The sequence below is a fragment of the Gymnogyps californianus genome, chromosome 1, assembly GCF_018139145.2.
Source record: "Gymnogyps californianus isolate 813 chromosome 1, ASM1813914v2, whole genome shotgun sequence".
Lineage (NCBI taxonomy): Eukaryota > Metazoa > Chordata > Aves > Accipitriformes > Cathartidae > Gymnogyps > Gymnogyps californianus.
In genome coordinates, this window is record NC_059471.1 from 23929859 (window position 1) to 23951645 (window position 21787).

Genomic DNA, 21787 nt, shown 5'->3' on the forward strand with positions numbered 1-21787 from the left:
ACCACATCATCTGTTAGGCAGTATACACTTGAAACGAAAGCTTATGCTTGGTGGAAGCCCGAATCAAAACAGTGGACCCTAGTCACCCCTCAGAAAAGTAAAAACTTAAACTACAATGAAAACAAGCTAAAAATTTATTATTGAAATTAATAAGCAGAACATATATTAATTTTCATACATCCAAACACTGTATTTTAACCATAAGTAAGTATTACTAGGGCTAAAAACACAATACGCAGAGAGTCGTAAAATGCCATGAGAAAAATCATTGCATACATACAACTACCTAATGAAACTACTTAACAACATTATTCAGTGGATTGCATTATTCGACCAGTTTTAACAGTCAAATAGAGCAACCGAAAAAGAGATGAAATACACACACTGCATTTGATGTGTATGCAGAAACACCAGTCTCAATGGCTGTAGAGCCAATCAGTTCCTTCTCCTACTCAACATACCCAAAAGCGCCTTACACTCCTGATGAAAGTACACAGAAAAAATACATTCTCCACAATGAAAGCACTTATGAATCAAAACGCAAGATCAGTCTAAAAAAAGTACTCCTCACAAAATTATTACCAAGTTTCATTACAATCTTTCTCCAATCAGGCAAACAACTTCCTCCAAAGAGCAAAATCCCCTCAAACATTAATTCAAACTTCAAACATTGCTGTACAAATTAAAGGAATAACTACAGCACAAAGCTAGATTACGGATGTTACAATGGAGCCATCATACTAACAGATTATTTCATGATGTAAATCATACAATGCTAAACGCTTTTTAAAAATGCAACCAAGAGTCAGGCGTCAGCAAAGCAGAGGCAGGCAATAAGAGAGACAGCATTTTTTTGTATTATCACTAGAACAATTTCCTGACTCATTCCATCCTCAAGCCCCGGGGACCAGGCTGGCTCGGTCCACACTGACAGCCTTCTTGACGTAACTGAAGCAGAGCACTGACCTAAATGCCATTGCTGTTGAGCTCCTTGCAGCTCATGCTCGAGGAAAAGGGGCCAATATGGATTCAAAAGCTAGCATCAAATACTCGAGCTATTTCAGCCTGAGACTGCTAGTGCAGAAACGCTCGTTGAGATCGAGAGCCCCACATCACCTCAACCTCTTGAGACTGAAACCTCCAAAAAAGACTGCAAGACAAACTCTAGGCTGCCTAAGAGGAGAGATTTTCAAAAGGGAGCCTGCACATCACCGCAGCACTTCGGTAGAAGCAGAACTGGCAGAACCAGCGTCTCAGTGCTAGGAGAGAAAGGCAAGACCCGAGGTACCGAACCTCGGACAAGGTTAAACCACACCCTGGACGTGATTTTAAGCAGGTGTTCAACGAACTGCAGATTAATCCTCAACTCCCTGCCCCGAGCAACGCGCAAAGGCATTGCCAGGAGCGACGCGGCTGTGAGGCGGCAGCACGGTCCCTCCCGTTACCGGGGCGGGCACTGCGGGGCGCGGAGGCCGCAGGCCTACGGCAGGCAGGGCTGCCGCCTCCCATCAGTGAGCTGCAACGGGCTCGGCCCCCGCGCTTCGCCCCTCCGGCGGGCGGGGGGAGCAGGTGCGGGCCCCCTCCTTGCTCGGGCGCCCGGGGAGGCGGCGGAGGGGAGCGGCGCGCCGCTCGCTCCTCGCAGGGCCGGCCCCCACGGAGGCGGGCGGCCCGCGGCCCGGATCGTCCCCTCCCACCGCTTCGCGTGAGGGAGCGAGGAGGAAGGGCAGGGGGGAGGGGAGAATACCTCAGGCGCTGCTCGCACCGCCGCCGCGCAGCCCCGCTCCCGCCCGCGGCTCCGCCTCCGCTGCCTGCCGGGAGCGGGGCGGGCTGGCATGGCGGCAGGGACGCGCCGGAAACTGCGCAGCAGCCGGGCGGGCGGCGGTGCGGGCCGCGCTTGACGCCGCCGGCCGCCGCTCCGCGGCAACGGCCGGCGAGTAACGGCGGGTGAGTAACGGCCGGCACCCGACGGCCGCGCGGCGCGGGCCGCGCCTGCGCCTGCGCCCGCCGAGCGCACGTGCGGCGGGGGCGGGCCGCGCGGGAAGGCCGCTGAGGGGAGGCGGGCGGCCCCGCCGCCGCGGGAGCTCGGGTCTAGGGCTGCGTGTGCTCCGCAGGGCGCCGGGCAGCGCGACGCCGAGGGCCGGGAGCGGCGGCGCGGGGAGCCGAGGCGCGGCGGCGGCAGCCAGCAGGTGAGAGCGGGGCCGGGGCCGTGCTGCCTGCCCCCGCCGCGGGGCCCGGTAGGCCGGCTGGCTGCCGCCGGGAGGGGCGGTCCCGGCGTGCGCGGCGCTGTGCGGGCGACGCCGAGCCCTTTGGCAGGCTGCGGGGGTGCCCGTTCCGTGGGCTGTGGTGGAGCGGTTGTCTCACGGGTTTCTAAATGCCGACTGAGTATTTCATGTCAGTAGCTGTGCGGTTGAGGTGTGCGTTCCCTCTGGTCGGGTTACGCTGGCTGAAAGCACTCTTCAATAAAAGATGCACTTGGTGAGGTACTAGTGCATGTGTGTATATACATATATTCTCCTTGCACAGTTTTCTTATCTTCTAACAATTAACTCTATAAACACTTTTCTTCTACAGTCTTTCCATAGCATATGGATCAGTCTGGATGTGGATTAAGAACCAAGGAGGCTGTTTAACCATAGGTTTATCTGAAACAGTTGAGCACCTTTTGGTGTTGAAGGAAGGGCAGCAACCAGCACACTGGGCCAGCACAGCCCTGGCAGCTGGTTAGCTGGCATCCCACCCCTGTGCCACTCGTTTCCACAGCCTTGGGTCAGAGACTGAGGCTCTGCCTACGCTAAGTCCCTTCCTGAAATCTTGCACCCCTTAGCTGAAGCTAATAAACTGCACTAGTTTAGGCTGTATGTTTCCCACGCTAACATTTTTTTCAGGACTGAATGATTTGTCAACAAAACATGTAGTCACTGTCCCTTGTCATATACCCATAAAAGCATTTAATATGAGGAGGTTTAAGAGAAGTCTGACTGTAGAAGAAACTTTTAGAACAGTGGAGTAATAACATTGCACACTTCATCAGTTTTATTTGCCTTAGTCTGAGTTAGGCTTCTTGCAGGAAAGAAATCTGTGTTTGCTTCCACATAAGGGAGATTTACAATTCTGCCCAGCATTTAAGGACTGTGCTGTAGAGAGTGTTCCTTTGTGACAGCAATGATGTCTTGTTACTGTTGCACTTAATGGAATACATTTTGTGGCCAAAATTGTAATTTTTTTTTTTCTCTGCTGGGCTGTGATTTGAATATTTATAGTTCTTACCTCAGATAAAGAAAAAACTTAATACTCTGATTTCTTCTTGTATAAAGAATGGATAGGTAACTAATCACACAATGGAAATTTTTCTTTTTTTCTCAGACTTTTGTTTTTTTTCGTCTTTTCAATATCCCCTTGATGAAGGAAAGAAGACTTGTAAGGTGATTTACAAGAAGGTCATTTTTAAGGTCCCTTTAGCCTTTAAAGAAAGAGGTGTTCTCTTCGCTGTAATGTAATCAGTGTTCTGTCACCTGCTTACTGCAGTTTGGAACTGATTTTTATTTATAAGGTACTGTTTCACAAGGTACAGCTCGCTCTTATCAAAAGGTTCAGGTCCCGGTCCCTTTTACCATAGAATCATGCAATGGTTTGGGTTGGAAGGGACCTTTAAAGATCATCTGGTCTAACATCCCTGCTGTGGGCAGGGACATCTTCCACTAGACCAGGTTGCTCAAAGTCCCGTCCAACCTGACCTTGAACGTTTCCAATGATGGAGCATCCGTAACTTCTCTGGGCAACCTGTCCCAGTGTCTCACCACCCTCATTGTAAAGAATTTCTTCCTCATGTCCAATCTAAATCTATCCTCTTTAAATTTAAAACTGTTGCACCTTGTCCTATCACTACAGGCCCTTGTAAAAGGTCTCTCCATCTTTCTTATAAGCCCTCTTTAAGTACTGAAAGGCTGCAATAAGGTCTCCCCGGAGCTTTCTCTTCTCCAGGCTGAACAGCCCCAACTCTCTCAGCCTTTCCTCATGGGAGAGGTGTTCCATCCCGCTGATCATTTTTGTCGCCCTCCTCTGGACTTGCTCCAACAGATCCATGTCTTTCCTGTGCTGAGGACTCCAGAGCTGGATGCAGTACTCCAGGTGGGGTCCCACCAGAGCAGAGTAGAGGGGCAGAATCACCTCCCTTGACCTGCTGGCCATGCTTCTTTTGATGCAGCCCAGGATATGGTTGGCTTTCTGGGCTGCGAGCACACATTGCCAGCTCATGTCCAGCTTTTCACCCACCAACACCCCCAAGTCCTTCTCCGCAGGGCTGCTCTCAATCCCTTCATCCCCCAGCCTGTATTGATACTGGGGGTTGCCCTGACCCAGGTGCAGGACCTTGCACTTGGCCTTGTTGAACCTCATGAGGTTTGCACGGGCCGACCTTTGTAGCCTGTCCAGGTCCCTCTGGATGGCATCTCTTCCCTCTAGTGTATCAACTGCACCACTCAGCTTCGTGTTGTCTGCAAACTTGCCGAGGGTACACTCGATCCCACTCTCTATGTCATTGATGAAGATACTAAACAGTACTGGTCCCAATATGGACCCGCAAGGGACACCACTCATTACTGGTTTCTGCTTGGGACATTGAGCTGTTGACTGCAATTCTTTGGATGCAGCCATCCAGCCAATTCCTTAGTCACCTAACAGTCCATCCATCAAACCCATATCTCTCCAATCCTTCACCTTTTCCTTGTTTTCTGTATTCTGCCCTGTCACCTCTGTAGCGCATCGGATCTTTTCATAGGCCAATTTAACTCACTAGAGTAGCAGAAAAACTTGTGCTTTATTGAGTTTTCTGCTGTTTTGTGAGTTCAGTTAGCTTGTGGAAAGTCTGACGAGGATGTGAGATGTCAGGGAAGGTGGGGGAGAGAAAGAAGAGAAAAGAGAAGAGAGACCTCCCTATTCTGCAGCAGCGAGCCGTTAGATCAACGCATCTACTCAAGGAAGCATAACCATAGCCTTAATAGTTATACCAGGCCCACAGCATATTTTGCATTGCATTTTTCAAGTATCCAGGATAAAAGAAGGAAAGTAGGATAAATGGTTTAAAACATGACCCAGTAAGCTTGAAAGCATGTTCCTGTGTACTTTCTCATCTGTAATGCAGATATTGCATGTTGCTACAATGGGTTGTTTCAGTACTTGATACAGCAGTCTTTTAATTGGCTATTTTTCTTGGCAACGTTGATCTGATACACAATTTTTGTACATCGTGCAAAGATCACTAATAACTTGCTGTAATGTTACAAATACTGAAATGTACAGGCAGGCCACTTGGTACCACTCTGCGTATCTAGTACTGGCAGACGCATTTTATTTGCTTGTGGTGTGTATGTCTTTGAAATAAAAGGACAATTAATACTTTTTTTTTAATGTTTATTATATTCATAAGTGCAATAGAAGTCTTGGACTCCAGTACTATAGTACTATTGCTGGGGGTTTATAGTTGGGGGAGGTATTGTACATCTCAGAACAGTACTTAAGCTTTAAAAAGAAGAGCAGAAGTAACAGAGAATGTAACTGAAAAAAATACTTGCTTTCCTCTTGAGAGGGATAACAGGGAAAACAGGGACTTGCAAAGAAATAGATATGTTTTATAAAACCAAGGCATGTTTGAAAAGGAATAACCTGCAGGTTGTTAGTGTTACTAACCTTTTTGAGTGTGTGTTGTATTTATGTGATGAGAAATTGCCTAGAGTTCCAGTCATGTGATCTATGTATTTTATTTACTCTGGAGAGCTGAGACTGCTTCAGGCCAAGGAGTTGACTAAAAGTCCCCTGAACAAGTTAGAGACATTTTCTTACTAGCTATAGCATGGAGAGTAAAAGTTATGTGTTTTAGTGTGGTTGATATCTGCACAACTTGTAATTGTATTAAAAAAAAATCAAGTTCTTGGCTAGACTAAATATATGATAACAGAGTTGAGTCACAGTGTGATAGTGCTATTGCCACTGTGTGAAAAATTGGAGAGCTTGCCTTTCCTTTGTAGTCCAACAAGCTTGTATACTTTGAGCTAATTCATTAATTTTTACCTTGAGTGAGCTCGAGACCATGCTGTTTCTTGTACACCTTCCAACTCTACTTTGAAAACTAAACACGTGCTCTAAGGCACGTGGCTTGATATTTTTATGTTCTTACCTTCCATTACAACCATTAGTTTTATAAGTCAGGGTATACTGTCTTTGCATGCTGCAGCCCGGTAATTCTGAAAAGTGCTGCTGAACACATTGAAAGTGTCAATAGGACACACCGTCATCTCATTTTGACCCTCTCTTAAGTTGCCATTGGGGACTGATTTGAAATGAGTTGTTACATTTTCCTACTGCACTTTTTTTATTCATGCTTTGTTGGTTTTTAGCATTCTGTCCAGTTCTGTAGGGTCTCTCCTTGCCCAGTATTATGAATGGTTTTTGGTTGAACTGGTATTTACACAGGTCTCCAAGAATGCCTTGGGAAATCTCTTTTTTCGAAAGGATCTATAATTTGAGTTAGTGCTGTAGTGTAAGAAAGGGTTGAAAGGACATCATGATCTGGGAGAGGATGTTATTCAGTGGAAGTAATGAAAAGAGAACAATCATGGCTGAAGGAAAGATATTACAGTGATGACTTTGCAATTCAACTTACCTTAACTTCCTCCTGTATCTTAAAGAGATATGTATTTATTCTAGTTAGTTCCATTTGAAGTCAGCAGGAACAGAATTGAGTCTCTGTAGTTCTAAACCTCTGTGTTTTTCTGGCTGATTCAAGGTGTAGTTAGCCTCAGTGCCAGTGAAGGAACGGACTTAAGCAGCTGCCTTCTGATGTGTACCTGGTTCATACTGAAGTTGTCCTCCACACATGTGTCTGTGTGTGTGTGTGTGATATGTGAGAAAGGCAAAAAAATTGGCCCTGAATTTGAGAAATCATTTGAAATAGAATATTCAGTGTCACTTGTAAAATATGCAATAGAGTTATATAGCAATGATACTGTGCAAGAGCTTTACTTTGCTAGGAAGTCTGTAACATTGTTAAAATAACATTAGGAGAAGTTTCCAAAAAGTGGCACTAACAGCAGGATGCCCTTCTGTAGTTAAAAATTGTTAGTTTGCAGGATAAACTTTTAATAGTTTATTATGCAATAAATTCACTGTTTTGAAAGATGCAACAGTGGGGTTTTTTTGGTTGGTTGTTTTTTTTAATGTTCCTCAGCAGCCATCTCTAATTGTATGGGATCTTATTGTAGCCATTTTTAAAGAAGTTCGTTCTTTTTGAGGGTTAGATGCAGTAAGCTGAGATGCCCAGGCAAGACATCTACATTTCTGCAAAGTATAGTGCACTTGGAAAATATGTGAGACCTTGTAGAGTGCAAAGAATAGATAAGCTTGCAAATTCAGGGCCTAAAGCTGTTAAATCTATTATGTGACTTAATTTAAAGTTTTGAGTTCATAATCTGCACTAGAATATAAGTATTTTCAGTTTAGAAAATACTCTTCTGAATTCATTTCCACAGAATATACAGGCTGTGTTATTGTTGGTATATTTTTTTTTCCCCAACTTTAATCTAATTTTTCTTTAATTGTTTTATTCACTTCTTATTTTTCAGGAGTCTTTGAAAAATCCTTAGTGGTCATGACATTGTTACAAGTGACATAAATTAGCCAGTGGCTCAGAATGATGGATACCCAGAAGACTACAAATGGTTTGCAAGTGATTGGAGAAGGGACTGGTATAGGGAAATCGACACTCCACATGGTGGGGTATTTGGGAAAAGTCAGTTGAAACTTGTTTTACATGTGTGCAAAGTTCATATTTTTCTCTGCTTTGAGAGATTTTTAATTGGTCTTAATTTTACAAAAAAAATTCTCAAAATTATTTTCCACGGAAATCTATAACAATGGCGAAAGATTATTCTAAGTAAATCTGTGCCTATGATTTTTTTACTGGCACTATTTTTACAGCTGTTTGCATTCCTGTGAAAATTGATTTGTCTTTCAAAGATCTGAGCTTGTGTTCCCTGGCAATAAGTGTCCTGTGGTTTAGTTCAAGTAGAATGAAATGTTGCATAATTGTGTTGTTAAAGATACTTTATTAAATATTGAGGATTTAAATCAAAAGATAAATTTATTTAGAATACTTTACCTTATGAATATATATCTTATAAATATTAAAAAAAATCTAGTTTACTTTTTTATATTGTATTAGGTATTATATTTGGAAGTTGCACGTTGGTTTTCTATCTTGGTATGTATGTATGTCTTACTTTGGGATAATATACGAAATACATAAATTTATGCTGCTTTTTCTTTCTTTCTTTCTTTCCTTTTTTTTTTTTTTTTTAGAACTGTAATCCTGTGGAAACAACTGCACATGAGTATTGTCCAGTCTGCAAAGAGAAGGGCCAGATCCAAGTTTTACGGACTTACCGCATTAATTTTCAAGAGTCCATTTTTCTTTGTGAAAATCCTCAGGTACTACACTAATTAACCGTTTTGTTTGGTTGTGCAGAGGCCTTTACCTTCAGCAGTTACACCACTTGAACTTAAAGATTTTGTTGGTGGTAAGCAGGCTGTTGAAATAGGACCCCTTTGAGTCCATATGCTGGATGATGTTTGCCTGTATATAGACAAAAACATAACTAACCCGTGTACATGCAGTGTTTAGGCATAGCTAGCTACCCTAAAGTATTAAAAACAGTAGATTAAAATGAATAAAGGAGAGTTTTGCTTATGTAACAAGGGAACACAAGTGTTACTAAATAAATCGTTGTACGAATCAGAATACAAGGTGAAAATTTGGTGATCCATGTAACTAATACATGACTCTTGCAGATGTGAGTCTCCTGTTTTCCCTTCCTTAAGTCTGGGTAGTGCAAATAGGTTTGTAATTATAATTGCAGGTTTTTTTTTTTTCCTTCTCCTTTTAAGTTTAACCTTAGCTGGATTTCTGTGCTGCCTCTTGAGTCGTGATTTTGCTGCCTCTCCCTTCTCCACTGCTCTGTGTATGTGGAGAGGGTATAGCAATCCCATATAGACTGGTGCTTTTAAATTAGTAGAGACTAGGCTAGATATGGGTCTCTGAGTTGCTTTTCCCATCCCTCCCTGCTTTTAAATAATCATAGTATCATTCTGGAGATTGGTAATAGGGATTTGACTATATTCTGGTTGCAGAATAGCTGTATATGTAAGACCCTACCAACACCTGGTCTAATGCATCAGGCTAGCCTGAAAGATACCCTGCCAGTTTTGGCACCAGTAGTCTCTCAGGCACGAGATAATAATGCCAAATCTGTACCCTAAAGGAAAGGATTTAGCAGAATAAGAGAAGAGGACCCTTCTTGGCAAAATTAGGTTGTTTTCAGGGGTTGGAAGCATTTACTGGAAAAGTAGTGTTGATTGTCACTACTGATATACTTACTTCACAATGGCTTATAAGACAGTGGTTGGATAAAACACCCTTCCTGTCGTACATGTGTTGAATTTATGTATTGATTTCATTAAAATATCACTTTACAGAAGTCCTACATTCCATTTTAAGTGTATGGTTTATACTTTTTTTAGCTCTCGTTCACCTGAAATTGCTTTGTAGATTTCACTGTAACTTTCTTTCTTTCCTTTAGTGTATTTACCCACTTGGTTATAAACCATTAAACAGCATAATTACTTCTGCTGATTCAGAAAATCATCAAGTTCCATCTACTCATAAGAAAAGGAAATTGTGTGATATCAGTGACTTTTCTCCTGTTGAATCACATCCAAAAAAAGCAAGAACCAATAACGTGGTAAATGTTGATCACACTACTAATACAGACCCTATGGTCAAATGCTATCAGAATAGCTTATGTATTCCCAAGTCAAGCCTACATGATGTGTTACAAAATGACCAGCAAAAACCTAGTAACAACGTGGAGTCCTGCATGCAGAAGGTGGATTTTGAAACAACCACCAACACCAAAAACTATCAAGAAAGTCCACCTAAGACTGCTAGTCCCAGAACACAACTCTTGCCAAATTCTGAACTTTGCTCAACAACATCTGAAATTTTGCTCAAAGATGATAAAGGTTCCACTAATAACACAGATTTATGTCTCCAGTGGAGAAACATGCATAATCTTTGTTGGTTAGATTGTATTTTGTCAGCACTGGTACACTTAGAAACATTAAAATTTGCTCTAGCAGAAGAATATAATGATGGAAAGTGTTTACTCCAGAAACTCTTAACAAAATATAATCAAGCAACGGCGCTTCTGAATACCTGTAAAAGGAGTAAAGTAAAAGGTGAGTAAATTTAGCTGCTGTTTCTTCATATTCAGACTGATCTAATCTGCTACAAATATGTGGAATTTAGTACAGTGCACTTAAATATGCCTCTGTTCTATTTCAAGATCACAAAAGAATGAGTTACAACTCATTCCCATGAATTTGCAGAGTAGTGTGCTTTATCTAGCAGAATCCCGGTAACCTCTGAAGCTGTTTTTCTTGGGGCAAACATGCACACTTTGAAAGCATCAGACACTAAGCATCTCTTGAATTTTTTTGTCATATCCCAGATAGAGAATTTGTGAATTGTTTATGTAATTGAGCCTTACTTTGTTTCCTTCCCCTCTGTTGGTTAACATATTAGGATGCTGTTCTAATCTTAATCTTCAAAATAATTTCTGTTGTGGTTTATACCTTGTATAAACAGGCAGTTGCCTTGTCACAGCAAAAATAGTAAAGCTGGGAACATATGTTCTCTTCTGGCTCCAGCTGTGCTCACTGAAGGAATGCTTCCCCTGAGGTCTGTAAGCCGTGCTGTGGATGATAGTGCTTCCTAACCTGTTTCAGTCAAAATTAGTCAAACATGTTAACCTAGTTCATATTGTCTGGAAGGGGTTAGTGAGTACTCACATGTGCAGCTTAACAGGTTCGAGGACTGTAACCTCCAAGCACAGGCGCAGTGATGGGCAGCTGGGGGCAACCTTCCAGGCAGCACAGCTGGAGTCAAAGGAGGATGTGTCACTGTAATCTACTAGTATGGCCTTTGATCATTTTCTGTACTGTGGATTCAGTTTAAGACTCTCAAACTAAGATCTGTTTTGCCTGCGGAGAAGGACTTCGGGGTGTTGGTTGACGAGAAGCTCAACATGACCCAGCAATGTGCGTTTGCAGCCCAGAAAGCCAACCGTATCCTGGGCTGCATCAAAATAAACGTGGCCAGCAGGTTGAGGGAGGTGATTCTGCCCCTCTACTCTGCTCTGGTGAGACCCCACCTGGAGTACTGCATCCAGCTGTGGGGCCCCCAACATACGAAGGACATGGACCTGTTGGAGCGAGTCCAGAGGAGGGCCATGAAGATGATCAGAGGGCTGGAGCGCCTCTCCTATGAAGACAGGCTGAGAGAGTTGGGGTTGTTCAGCCTGGAGACAAGAAGGCTCTGGGGAGACCTTATAGCAGCCTTCCAGTACCTAAAGGGGGCCTACAAGAAAGCTGGAGAGGGACTTTTTACAAGGGCCTGTAGGACAAGGGGCAATGGCTTTAAACTGAAAGAGGGTAGATTTAGATTAGATGTAAGGAAGAAATTCTTCACTGTGAGGGTAGTGAGGCACTGGAACAGGTTGCCCAGAGAGGTTGTGGATGCCCCCTCCCTGGAAGTGTTCAAGGCCAGGTTGGATGGGGCTTTGAGCAACCTGGTCTAGTGGAAGGTGTCCCTGCCTATGGCAGGGGGGGTTGGAACTAGATGATCTTTAAGGTCCCTTCCAACCCAAACCATTCTATGATTCTATGATTAGTCCTCTTGAACTGACCCATTGGTGTCATAAGTCTGAAATTCTAAGAGATCATCTGTTAGAGAATTAATACAGATCTCTGGTCCAGTACTTTTCATGAATTTTTTTTTTCAATAGACACTCCAGGAAAAGTGTGTGTTTGAATATATAGACTATAGTCCCAGAACAGCATTAGATAACTTGAAGAATGTCATATCTTTCTTGGGAAAAATAATAGGTGTATCAAAAATGGTTTAATCCACCTTGTGGCAGAGAAAACATACTATTTTACACAGGGGGAAAAAAAAAATCCAAAAAGATTCTGAAGAAGTTCATATACTCTGCTTGCCAGAAAGTCAGGCTGCTTGATTTTAGGTTTTCAGCTATTACCTGGACACCCTCTACCATCACAGAACCTGTCTGAGATGTTTTTCTTTCCCCTCTGTTGTGCTGTGTTTGCAAAGTAGGTCTGGTGTGCGAGAACCCTTAAATGGGGATGTTAGGTGTTGGAATATAGTGTCGTTTGAGATAACTTAAACCTTTTCATTTCCAGGAATTGCTGCAAAACAAATTAGTTTATTTGGGCAACAGTGAAGAGGGGATTGGATGAAGAGTATTGTTGTGGAGAATAGGTGTAGTATTTATTCTGCCCTTCTGTGTAATTTTTCAGCATCTTTTACATACGGTTGGTTTTAAAAACAATCAAAAGCAATAGAGCTGCAAGAAACTTCTTTTTACCTTTTTTATATACATAGATTTTATAAGTAATAGTTTCAACAGCTGTTCTAAATCCATCCTTTAATTTGTGCAGTTTATGATCATGATTGTGTAGTAGAAGTTATGTTCTTGCTTGTGCTTAAAGAATGTGTTTGTGTAGAAACAACGTAACTTGCAAATTTAAAATAGGTACTAAGATATATAAAGTACACTTTTAAAAAATTATTTTTACTCTTTTAAAGGCTGACTTAGGAAATTAGTATTTAATCTGGAACAACACATTTAAATGTTTTATTACGAATTGTATAACATCATTAGAAAGCACGTAAGCAAATTTTTGCACTTTTGATCTTAAAGTTTAGGTTTTAAAATCTACTCTTAGTCTCTGAATCTCCAGGGTTTGTAATGTCTGGTTACACTATCCTTAGATGTTGTTACTATCTAGCTGTTGGTACACACTCTTAGCCATAATTTAAGTCAGGTCAAGTAATTTCTGATTAGCAGACTGCAGTTAAATGTGTATAACTTGTGTAAATTCTTCTCTAATTTTCAAATCAATTAATACCAAGCATTGGCTATTTTACTAACAGTTTTAGGCAAGTATGGGTCAATATGAAAGGCATCAGTTTGCAGAGAATGAGTGCATGTTAGGGGTACATATGTGTGTGAAACTGTGGGAGTGTTACACATAAATACATGAAGACATATGTATTTTTTTCTTTAGATGTTCTTCCAAAAGCAGAATGTCATCTCAATGAAATCAGAAACAGGATGTTTACACAGCTTCAGCCTCAGCTTAAGTGTGAATTGGGTAAGTAATTAGGGCAGAATCTCAGTATTTACTTTCAGGAAACTCTACATGTAAAGCCTTGTATGTCAGTACCTAAAAATACGTATGTACGTATGCATACAAGACAGTTTGCAAATACATTTGGTTTTTTTGGTGACATACACATACTTTACAGTGTGATCAGCTGGTTTTTCCCTTGACTGTTTTTGACTTTCTAGAGAGCATATTCTTGTCTTTGTAACTACGCTGTAGTCATGAAATTGTCATTGATAACAACCTAATAACATGGATCAATCCCTTTGCTGTGAGGATTAGAAATATAGCCTTGAAGGGATAACTGGAATTAAAATCATAGCAATAAGCTTATCTTCTTCCTTTTTGAAGTACTGAAAGCTGATTTCAAATATTCACTGACTGTTTTTTCTGCCCCATCTTTGAAGGTAAGAAGGAGAGTCCAGTGTTTGCGCTCCCTCTACTCTTACAACTGGATCAACAAGCTGAGAAACTATTCTTGCATTCATTTTCATGGAAGTTTGAATGTGTATGTTGTGGCTACAAATACCGGGACCGGTGAGGTTTCTATTTAAGTAGCTTCTATGTAACTGTTCTACCTTACCTTTTTAAATGTGCATATAATAGTTGATTTTCTTCGTATCCCCAGGTTTTGTACAGCTTAAGCTTGTTGGTGAACTTTTACGTAATCCACTTTTTTAGGCTAGCATTTGCAAATTGTTTACTGCTATGTCATGTCTTAGGAAACCATGTTATCACTTAATTAAGAAATAAATAACAGGTAACTCTGTGAGTCCCTGGCCATGCTCACTCTGATATTTTGCTGAGAGTATACAAATTGTTGTGGTTCTAAAGAATATATGCCTGGTACACTTTTGCTATTGAAGAATATCTGTAATATTCATTTGGATTACAAAGAATCAGAGATTCTCTCACATAATTTATCTATTTTGAAATAGCGTTACAGGGAATTAATTTCTTGAGAATTGATTTAGTTCTGTGTAGCTGCAGGTACAAGCTAGTAATTTAGGCTCCTTTTAAAGTCAGCAGAAAAAGAGAGACACCTTTTTCTCACTTTCAAGTAAAGTGAGACAGCTCACTTGAAAAATACCTGTTTCTCTTCACTATCTTAGGTTTATTCAATAAAATTCTAGATCCCCAAGTGAGATGAGATTAATGCTATCTGTTACACTGCCAGCTAATGTGTAGTCCTGGTTAATAGGATGTGTTCAAGAGCCTTTGTTACATGCTGTGGTTTTTTTAAAAGTTGAAAAATCTAGGTTAGGTTGAATATAAAGGAAGTCTTTCTGTGGCTAATGAATAAATAAACTACGTTATTTCACTTTAATATCCCGTACATTGTATTTTCATACAATATAACCTCTGTGTAATCTCTGTTCTGAATGTACTGTTTTTTGAAAACAAGACCTTGTATAACATGGATTCTGAGGTAATTTGTTACCGCTTCCTTCTCTCCTTGAGATTCTGTGTTAGCTAGTAAATTATGCGGATCCTGGTACAAGCTCTGTCTTACGTTGGAAAGGAAACAGAGATAACATGCTAAGGGAGAAAGAGCAAATAATGTGAAACTGAAGGCCACAGAGCTGCTGAAAACAAATGGTGACTGATACTGTTTGGCAGAACTGAATTCAGTGCTGACTTGGATGTGATGCAGTCACAGTGGAATTCACACAAATGGCATGAATATGAATAGAATTTGGCTTTGTCAAACATTTTTATAGCTCTTTTCCTCCTGGTAAAGTGTGTATGTATATTATTTTCTGATCAGCAACTCTTTTTTTTTTTTTTTTTTGTGTGTGTGTCCAGATTTAGGAAAACACTAACAACATTCACAAATATAATCCCTGATTGGCATCCACTTAACGCTATTCATGTTGGACCATGTAATAACTGTAGCGATAGATCTCAAAGAAGACAGATGATTTTGGAAAAGTAAGTTTGAATATGTGAACTTGAAAATAAAATCCATAAAATTCTGAGACTTCATTTATTGAACGTATCACTTTCAAAACCAAACTATTATCTTGGGTTACAGAGATTCTAAACTTTAAACTCTGATAAATACTCATTTTTTAGGATTTTAGGTCATTCTTAAATGCTGAAATGGCAAATAGTGTTTAATAAACATGAAACATAGAGCAGTGTTTAACGTCCTGACCAGCACATGTGTTTGAGCCAGGTCATAAATACTTACTACCAAGTAGTAAATATAGACAACTGATATCCAGTGTCAGCCTTTTCACAACCCCTGCCGTTGGTGGATAAAACTGTTGTTTGACCATCTCTTTACTAGTTTGACTTGGGAACAATGTCCTTTTCTACTGTGGTTCTGGCACAGTTGTCTCCTGTTTTTTTCACCTTTTCCCCACTCCCAAAATCCCTTATGTGCTGTTGTTTTTTTCCCCTCATCTATAACAAAATGGAATATCCAGTTGGGGTATTCTTATCCCTTGACTACTGTGCTATCTGAAGAGTCCTTTGTGGAAGTAGAATAGTAAGGGCAGAACTACATACTCTTTGAGATGCCTTGCTTTTTCATTAGGAACTTTTGCCGCTATTTTGTTGTAATAAACTGGTTCTTTATTGTTTCTTTATTAGAGTACCTTCAATATTAATGTTACATTTTGTAGAAGGCTTGCCACATAACAACCTGAAGAACTATTCATTTCAGTTTGAAGAAGACACCTACCAAATAACATCTATTGTTCAGTATCAAACAGATAAGAAGCACTTCATAACCTGGTCTTTGAATCCTGATGGTAAGAACCATAAATTCTGTTATAATACTTCATGAGTCTACATCAAATACTGTTTTATGGGTTGCTGCAATAGTCTCAACAGTCCATATATAACAACAAGGATTTATTTTGTCTGTATTCTAAACTTCATAGTAAAATTTTGTGAATAATTGTGGGAACTTTGTTACTCAGGGTGAAGGTTTCAGTTTGGTTTAACTGATAGGTTCAGCAGTGTTCTGTCGTACACTGTACTCACTGGCAAAAGTTATTTAGGTAGAGTTGTTTCCCTTCATAACTTTGTAAAAGTTAAAAAATACAGTCTGAGCATGGCTGTGGGACAAATGGTATTGGTTATTTTGAAGCCAGTTATTAATCCATTCTTGGCTGGAAGCAAGGGAACCTATGGAACTACCAGCATTAATGAAGTTTCTTTTCATTTCTGAACTTTACTGCACCTGAGGGTAGGAGGCACAAATCCATGTTAGAAACATTACTAATGGTATGATGGTTGTACCGTTGATGGGAACTCCATAATCAGAGAAGGTGAAAATATTTTGATTCTCATGCTTCTGTAGAGAGAATGGAGTGCAGTCTTATCAAGTGTTGTGACAACATGAAAATTGTCTAAATCGTACTGCCAGAGTTTAAGAAGAAATAGGAAGAGGAAGCAGCTGGGAAGTGCCTAGTTAGGGACATCCTATATATCATATAAATCTATTTTTAAATTCCTAAAGCTGTAAAATATTTGCTCATGATCTATGAACAATTTGCAGATGATGAGGCAGGTTATTAAAATGAGCAGTTTCTCTTAAACCCCCATGCCTCCCACCCAGGCAATGTAAAGGTCTGCAGGAAAACTTAACTTGAGAGGTGGTTCTTCCCTCAGACCTGTACGGGTATTTTCAGACAAGATGTCAGCATCATAAGCTCAGACAAAAAAAAAACCTTAGCTTTGTTTTTTGGTTGACCTACTCTGACCTGTAATAATATTGCTGCAAATTCTGCTTGTGTTTGACCTTTTTACAGTGGAAATCTCCCAGTTTTCTCTGATGTAATAAAGAATGGTGAAAAAAAAACCTTTATTTTCTGCTTGTCAGGGGAATGGGTTAATAAAAATATTTGACAAGTATCTGAGGATAGTGACTTTAATTTTAAAAGTCTCTGAGTCTCTACACTGGTTGCTATTTATTTTTCAGGAAGTTGGCTTGAATGTGATGATTTAAAGGGGCCATATTGCAAGAGACATAGAAGATTTGAAGTTCCTCCTTCAGAGATTCATATTGTTATCTGGGAAAAGAAAACTTCTGATGTGCCAGAAGAACGGAATTCACAGTTCCATAGTAAAAATATTGAAGATTTTCCTCTTAATAATGTACAGTCAAATTCCACAGTGTTGCACTGTGGTTTTGATAACACCGTAGACAAAATACCTGCAGAACATTGCAAACAGGATTCTCTGAGAACTCCAGATAAAAAACAGCAGCGGGTAGCTGAGGATGAAAGTATTGTTCATCATGGTTTAGAAAATCTGGCACATGATGATCTTGTAACACTGATGCTTGAAGAAATTCAAGTTGACTCAGAAGGTAAATCGCTGCTGAACGGACAGATGGTGGGAAATAACCTTGTTGTTGAAATGGGCACACCGCAACAGCAGGAATCAGCTTTTTCACCTAACACTCCATATACAGGAGAGTTTGCTAGAACTAGTCTAACTATGAACAATAAATGCATGTTATATGAAAATTCCAGCATTTGCTTACCTCTAGAAGAGTTGAACCCAGCAAATATTACTCCTCCTGTGCCCAAAAAACATGACCCTGACCCATCTGACTCATCGCTTGCTCAAAGAACAGATGACAGAACTAATTTACCTAACAGAGAACATGGATTAAATTCAGAACTACAGCTGAACAAGAAGTTGTCACCTGTAGAGAATATTATACAAAAATCACCTGACTTGAAAGATGCAAGCAAAATTGTAGTTAATTCTCAGGTTGCCAATTCTTCTGCTGCCAGTAATTCTTTTCAGCCTTCACACAAAGACCAAAAAAGAGGATTTGTAGGAAGCTGGGTAAAGAAATTATTAAGCAAGAATACTTCTTTTATGCCTTCAAGTGCCTCAGCTCTCAAGAATGAGAGAAGTTGCAAAACTCCCTCGATGCAAAAAATAAGTGAAGTGCGGTTGCCAGTTAAGGGAGCAAGTAACTTTGGTGGATTTCAAAGCAGAGGTACAAATAAAACAACTGAGACCCTGAAGTCAGTGGTTCCTCAGAGTAATAATATTCATCCTTTATCAAATTTCAAAGGATTTTCTCAAAGCACTCGTCTTCCAACACCAAGTCATACCACTATTGAAGGTCCAACTTGGAATAAGTCAGGAAGTACGTTGGGTACCTCAGGTAAAGTGACTCAGTTCCATTCACCTAGCTATAACTCTGGGAAGGCAGAAGAGTCAGATAGTGACAAAACAAAAAAACTTCGCCTAAAACTGTTAAAAAAACTTAATGCTAAAAAGAAGAAGTTGGCTTCACTGGATAGGCTAGCAGTGGAACAGATGAAACATGAAAAACCAGTGAGTGGAGATGTAAGCACCCCATCACAGACTGAATCTCACAATGACAGTGAATTATTGCAGAGCTTTTTAAGGGAACTGCAGTATCAGATTGATGTCGCAGATCATGAATCTGAATTTAACGCAAACTCTGTATCAGGGTGCACTGCCCATAACAACAATGATGAAATACTGGCGGAATTACTGTCCCCTACTTCAACTGTTGCTTCCTTAGAGGCTCCAAAAAGTGAAGATGAATGTATGTATATGGAAATGGTGGATAGCAGTGTTGCAACGACAGCGTCTGATGAGAAGACCAATGTGCCACATGCAGCAATGACAAGCGAGGACCACAATTATTACAGTCCTGTAAAGGACAGTAATTCGGAACTTCATACAATAAGCAAACCCAGTGTGAAAAAACTTGCTTTTGAAAGTCCTACAAGGGAAGATATCCTTGAAGACCTGTTCTGCATTTCAGCACCAAGCTCAATGGCAGGTGACATAGATTTACCTCATTTTGATGAAACTCTGTTTGAAACTTGGTAAATATTCGGTTTCTTGATTTTAAGTATTTTTCAATATTATGTATATTTTGAAACAAAGCACTATTAAATTATATTTTTTAACTAGTTTAATTGCACACTGGCTCTACTTGAACAATTTACATTTAAGGTATTTTTTTCCTTAAAATTTTATTGTAGCAGACAAATAAGGTTTTAATGCATTTTATTTTTTTGAGAAGCAGTTATTTTAGCTGTCAGATATGATGATGATTTTTAATTAAAAGCTCCTATGAGTCTTAATTTTTGCTGCTTTTAATATGGAAAACTTATCCATATTCTACTGAGTTTGAGAAAATATAAACTTCAGTAGTCTTGATGATGTAATTGTGTAAGAAATATTATTTAGTAGTGATTTATTTTACAGGATCACCCAACTCCTGAAGTTATTTTGTCCGACATTTAAAAAACCAAAAAGTACCTTCTGTAATCAGGGATGTTTGCATCCTTTGATGCAAAGATCATTTGCAACACTAAACTCGAGGCTGGTATTCTGTTAGGAACTGTACTCTTTCCAGAATTACCGTTCTACAAGCTCACCCTGATGTATGCACCCCTTGGATCCAAGGAAGGAGGGATCCATGGTAGAAATTTTCCTATGTAGAGTTACAGCACGTACTGAGTTTTCATCCTGGGTAACTGAAAATATAATTTGGCAGAATATTCTTCTGAGCCAGGTTATTTTTTAAGTAAAATTACTAAGATTTGGGCCAGAGTTTGCAGCACTAAGAAGGAATATCAGATGTAACTTTTAGTTATTCATAGCTGCAAATTCACTGATAAAAGAAAGGTTTCTAAGAATTAAAGTTAACTGTAAGTTAGCACCCATTACTGTTCTCACTAGGAGTTTTTCATGGCTACAGCAGTGCACCCTTGTCCGTATGTGAGTGCCAAGGGGAGGCAAGGTCAATAGGAAGAAAGCAATGGAAAATGTGGCCAGACAGCAGTGAGGAAGCAGAGGGATTCACATCTTGGTGTCTCTGGATTTGTATAGCTTTCATTTTGCTAGATGGGAGTCTTTTAAATTCATAGACACAGAGCTGAGGGTATTATATGCTAAATTAGATTAGCTGTACGTTTTTCTTGTACTTGGAAATAACAAGGATTTTATCAGCAAGTCTTTGTTTCAGCCATTTTTAGAGGTATTCTGCATTTTTTCATTGTTTTAGATCCCAAGTTCAAAACATTAAGTCCTGAGTCTTACTCTTCCAATAGGTGCAGTTGAACATAATTGTTATTACAAGGCACGGCTACAGATTTAAATGGTCTTGGATTGCTTGAACCAGGTTCAAAAAGTGTTTGAAAAACTGTCAGTGCCACTGAACTCACCTTGCCAAGCTATTTCTGTTGCAATTACGTACATGTTTATCAAACTGGCACTTCAGACAATGAATGGTTTCATTCTTGAAATATAAGTCTTTGTAAAGAACTTGAGCTCCTTCTTTGTTTTAAATGTTGTAATTGGTAACGTTACAATAGAAAACAAATCAATGGATTCTGAATGTAAAGTGCCGGTGTACTGCTGGTGAAATGTTTGCCTGTTTGTGAATTCCCTTATTAAAAAAAAAAAAAAAAAAAAAAGCTGACCAAAATTGGAGTTTGATTTATCAGTGAATAAAATAGGTGCCTCTGCAAGACTTGAGGGGGGGTGATAGGATTTTCCTGCGGAGTTTTCCAACCAGTGGTTTCTATATATGCAAACCACTAAAAAGCGGTGTGTCTCCCAACCCCGACTGCTTGTTGCAGAGGTTTCCCCAAGCAGTGGGGAGCTGCCTTCAAGTGCAGATACCATCTGTGGCCCACTGGATTGCAGCTACCTGCAGCTGTGCCGTGGGAGCTCCTTCACCACTGGCTCGGGACATGACACAGACCCAGGCGAAGCAGCGAGCCTGGGGTTGGCGTGATGCGGGGTGCGTAGGGCAACATGAGGAAGAGACCCCACTAGAAGATGAGAAAGTCCCGGTGGTAAGGATTATAGTAAGGTTAATAGCAGAGAAGGGTATGGGGGCACATCTGCTGCGCATATATACCTACACAGAAGCCAGAATCTCTGATCACCACTGGCGGCACCTCCGCAAACTCATGTTAGGAGTCCTCGGTCTGCAGCTGCGTGGGATACAGTGCGGGTACACACAGGTATAGAAGCTCCAAAAGCAAATAAATAGCGCTTGAGATTAAAGTTAGTATGAAACTACATCTGTTAGTGCTGCAAGTTCTTTGCTGCCTTTTTTCTGAAATAGTTAACTAAAGATGACGCTGTGCAGATTTGCCTGTTTCTATTTGTCTGTTTTACTGCCTCTGATCTTGTGCAAGTGAGAATTCAGCTGAGATTGAATGAAAACCCCATGACCAAAGAAAATGGAATTTGGTGGCTATTGGACTTCCTGTTTTGAGACTAGTTTTAAAATGCAGCTTTTTATTTGCCATAAAGAGAATACCAAGTATTGTATTAGTTTTCTGTCGATTAGAAATACACTAGGTGGGCGTATAGCAAATACGATTAGTGAGCAGAAGTTAGTCACTGTATTTTGGAGGTTTTTATCAGTGTTATAGGGTAAATTTCCAAAAGTCTAACGGCTTTGAGCACTTGAAGGGATTATATTTTACATGTTTCTTCACCTCTTGCATCACATAAT

General features: G+C 40.4%; 1 protein-coding gene across 3 annotated transcripts; it reads left to right on the forward strand.

Annotated features, from left to right (window-relative positions):
- Nucleotides 1–2144: 2144 nt before the first annotated feature.
- Nucleotides 2145–20708, forward strand: USPL1 (ubiquitin specific peptidase like 1). Of its 3 annotated transcripts, XM_050904962.1 has the most exons (9): nucleotides 2164–2186; nucleotides 7617–7783; nucleotides 8353–8481; nucleotides 9630–10287; nucleotides 13198–13284; nucleotides 13704–13833; nucleotides 15103–15228; nucleotides 15895–16055; nucleotides 17231–20708. In XM_050904962.1, the coding sequence occupies exons 2-9, from the start codon at nucleotides 7685–7687 to the stop codon at nucleotides 19135–19137; spliced, it is 3297 nt and encodes a 1098-aa protein (XP_050760919.1). In that variant the 5' UTR covers nucleotides 2164–2186; nucleotides 7617–7684; the 3' UTR covers nucleotides 19138–20708. The 3 variants fall into 3 exon arrangements, with proteins under 3 accessions (XP_050760939.1, XP_050760919.1, XP_050760930.1); XM_050904982.1 differs by lacking the exon at nucleotides 7617–7783 and having other exon boundaries at nucleotides 2145–2186; XM_050904973.1 differs by lacking the exon at nucleotides 2164–2186 and having other exon boundaries at nucleotides 7464–7712.
- The last annotated feature ends 1079 nt before the right edge of the window (nucleotides 20709–21787 follow it).

Bases quoted from the DNA above. Each gene is read 5' to 3' on its own strand.
- USPL1 (XM_050904962.1), top strand. From the start codon at position 7,685: ATGATGGATACCCAGAAGACTACAAATGGTTTGCAAGTGATTGGAGAA. The intron at 8,482-9,629 runs GTACTACACTAA...TCTTTCCTTTAG, and splicing joins TTCTTTGTGAAAATCCTCAG to TGTATTTACCCACTTGGTTA. The intron at 13,834-15,102 runs GTGAGGTTTCTA...GTGTGTGTCCAG, and splicing joins GGCTACAAATACCGGGACCG to ATTTAGGAAAACACTAACAA.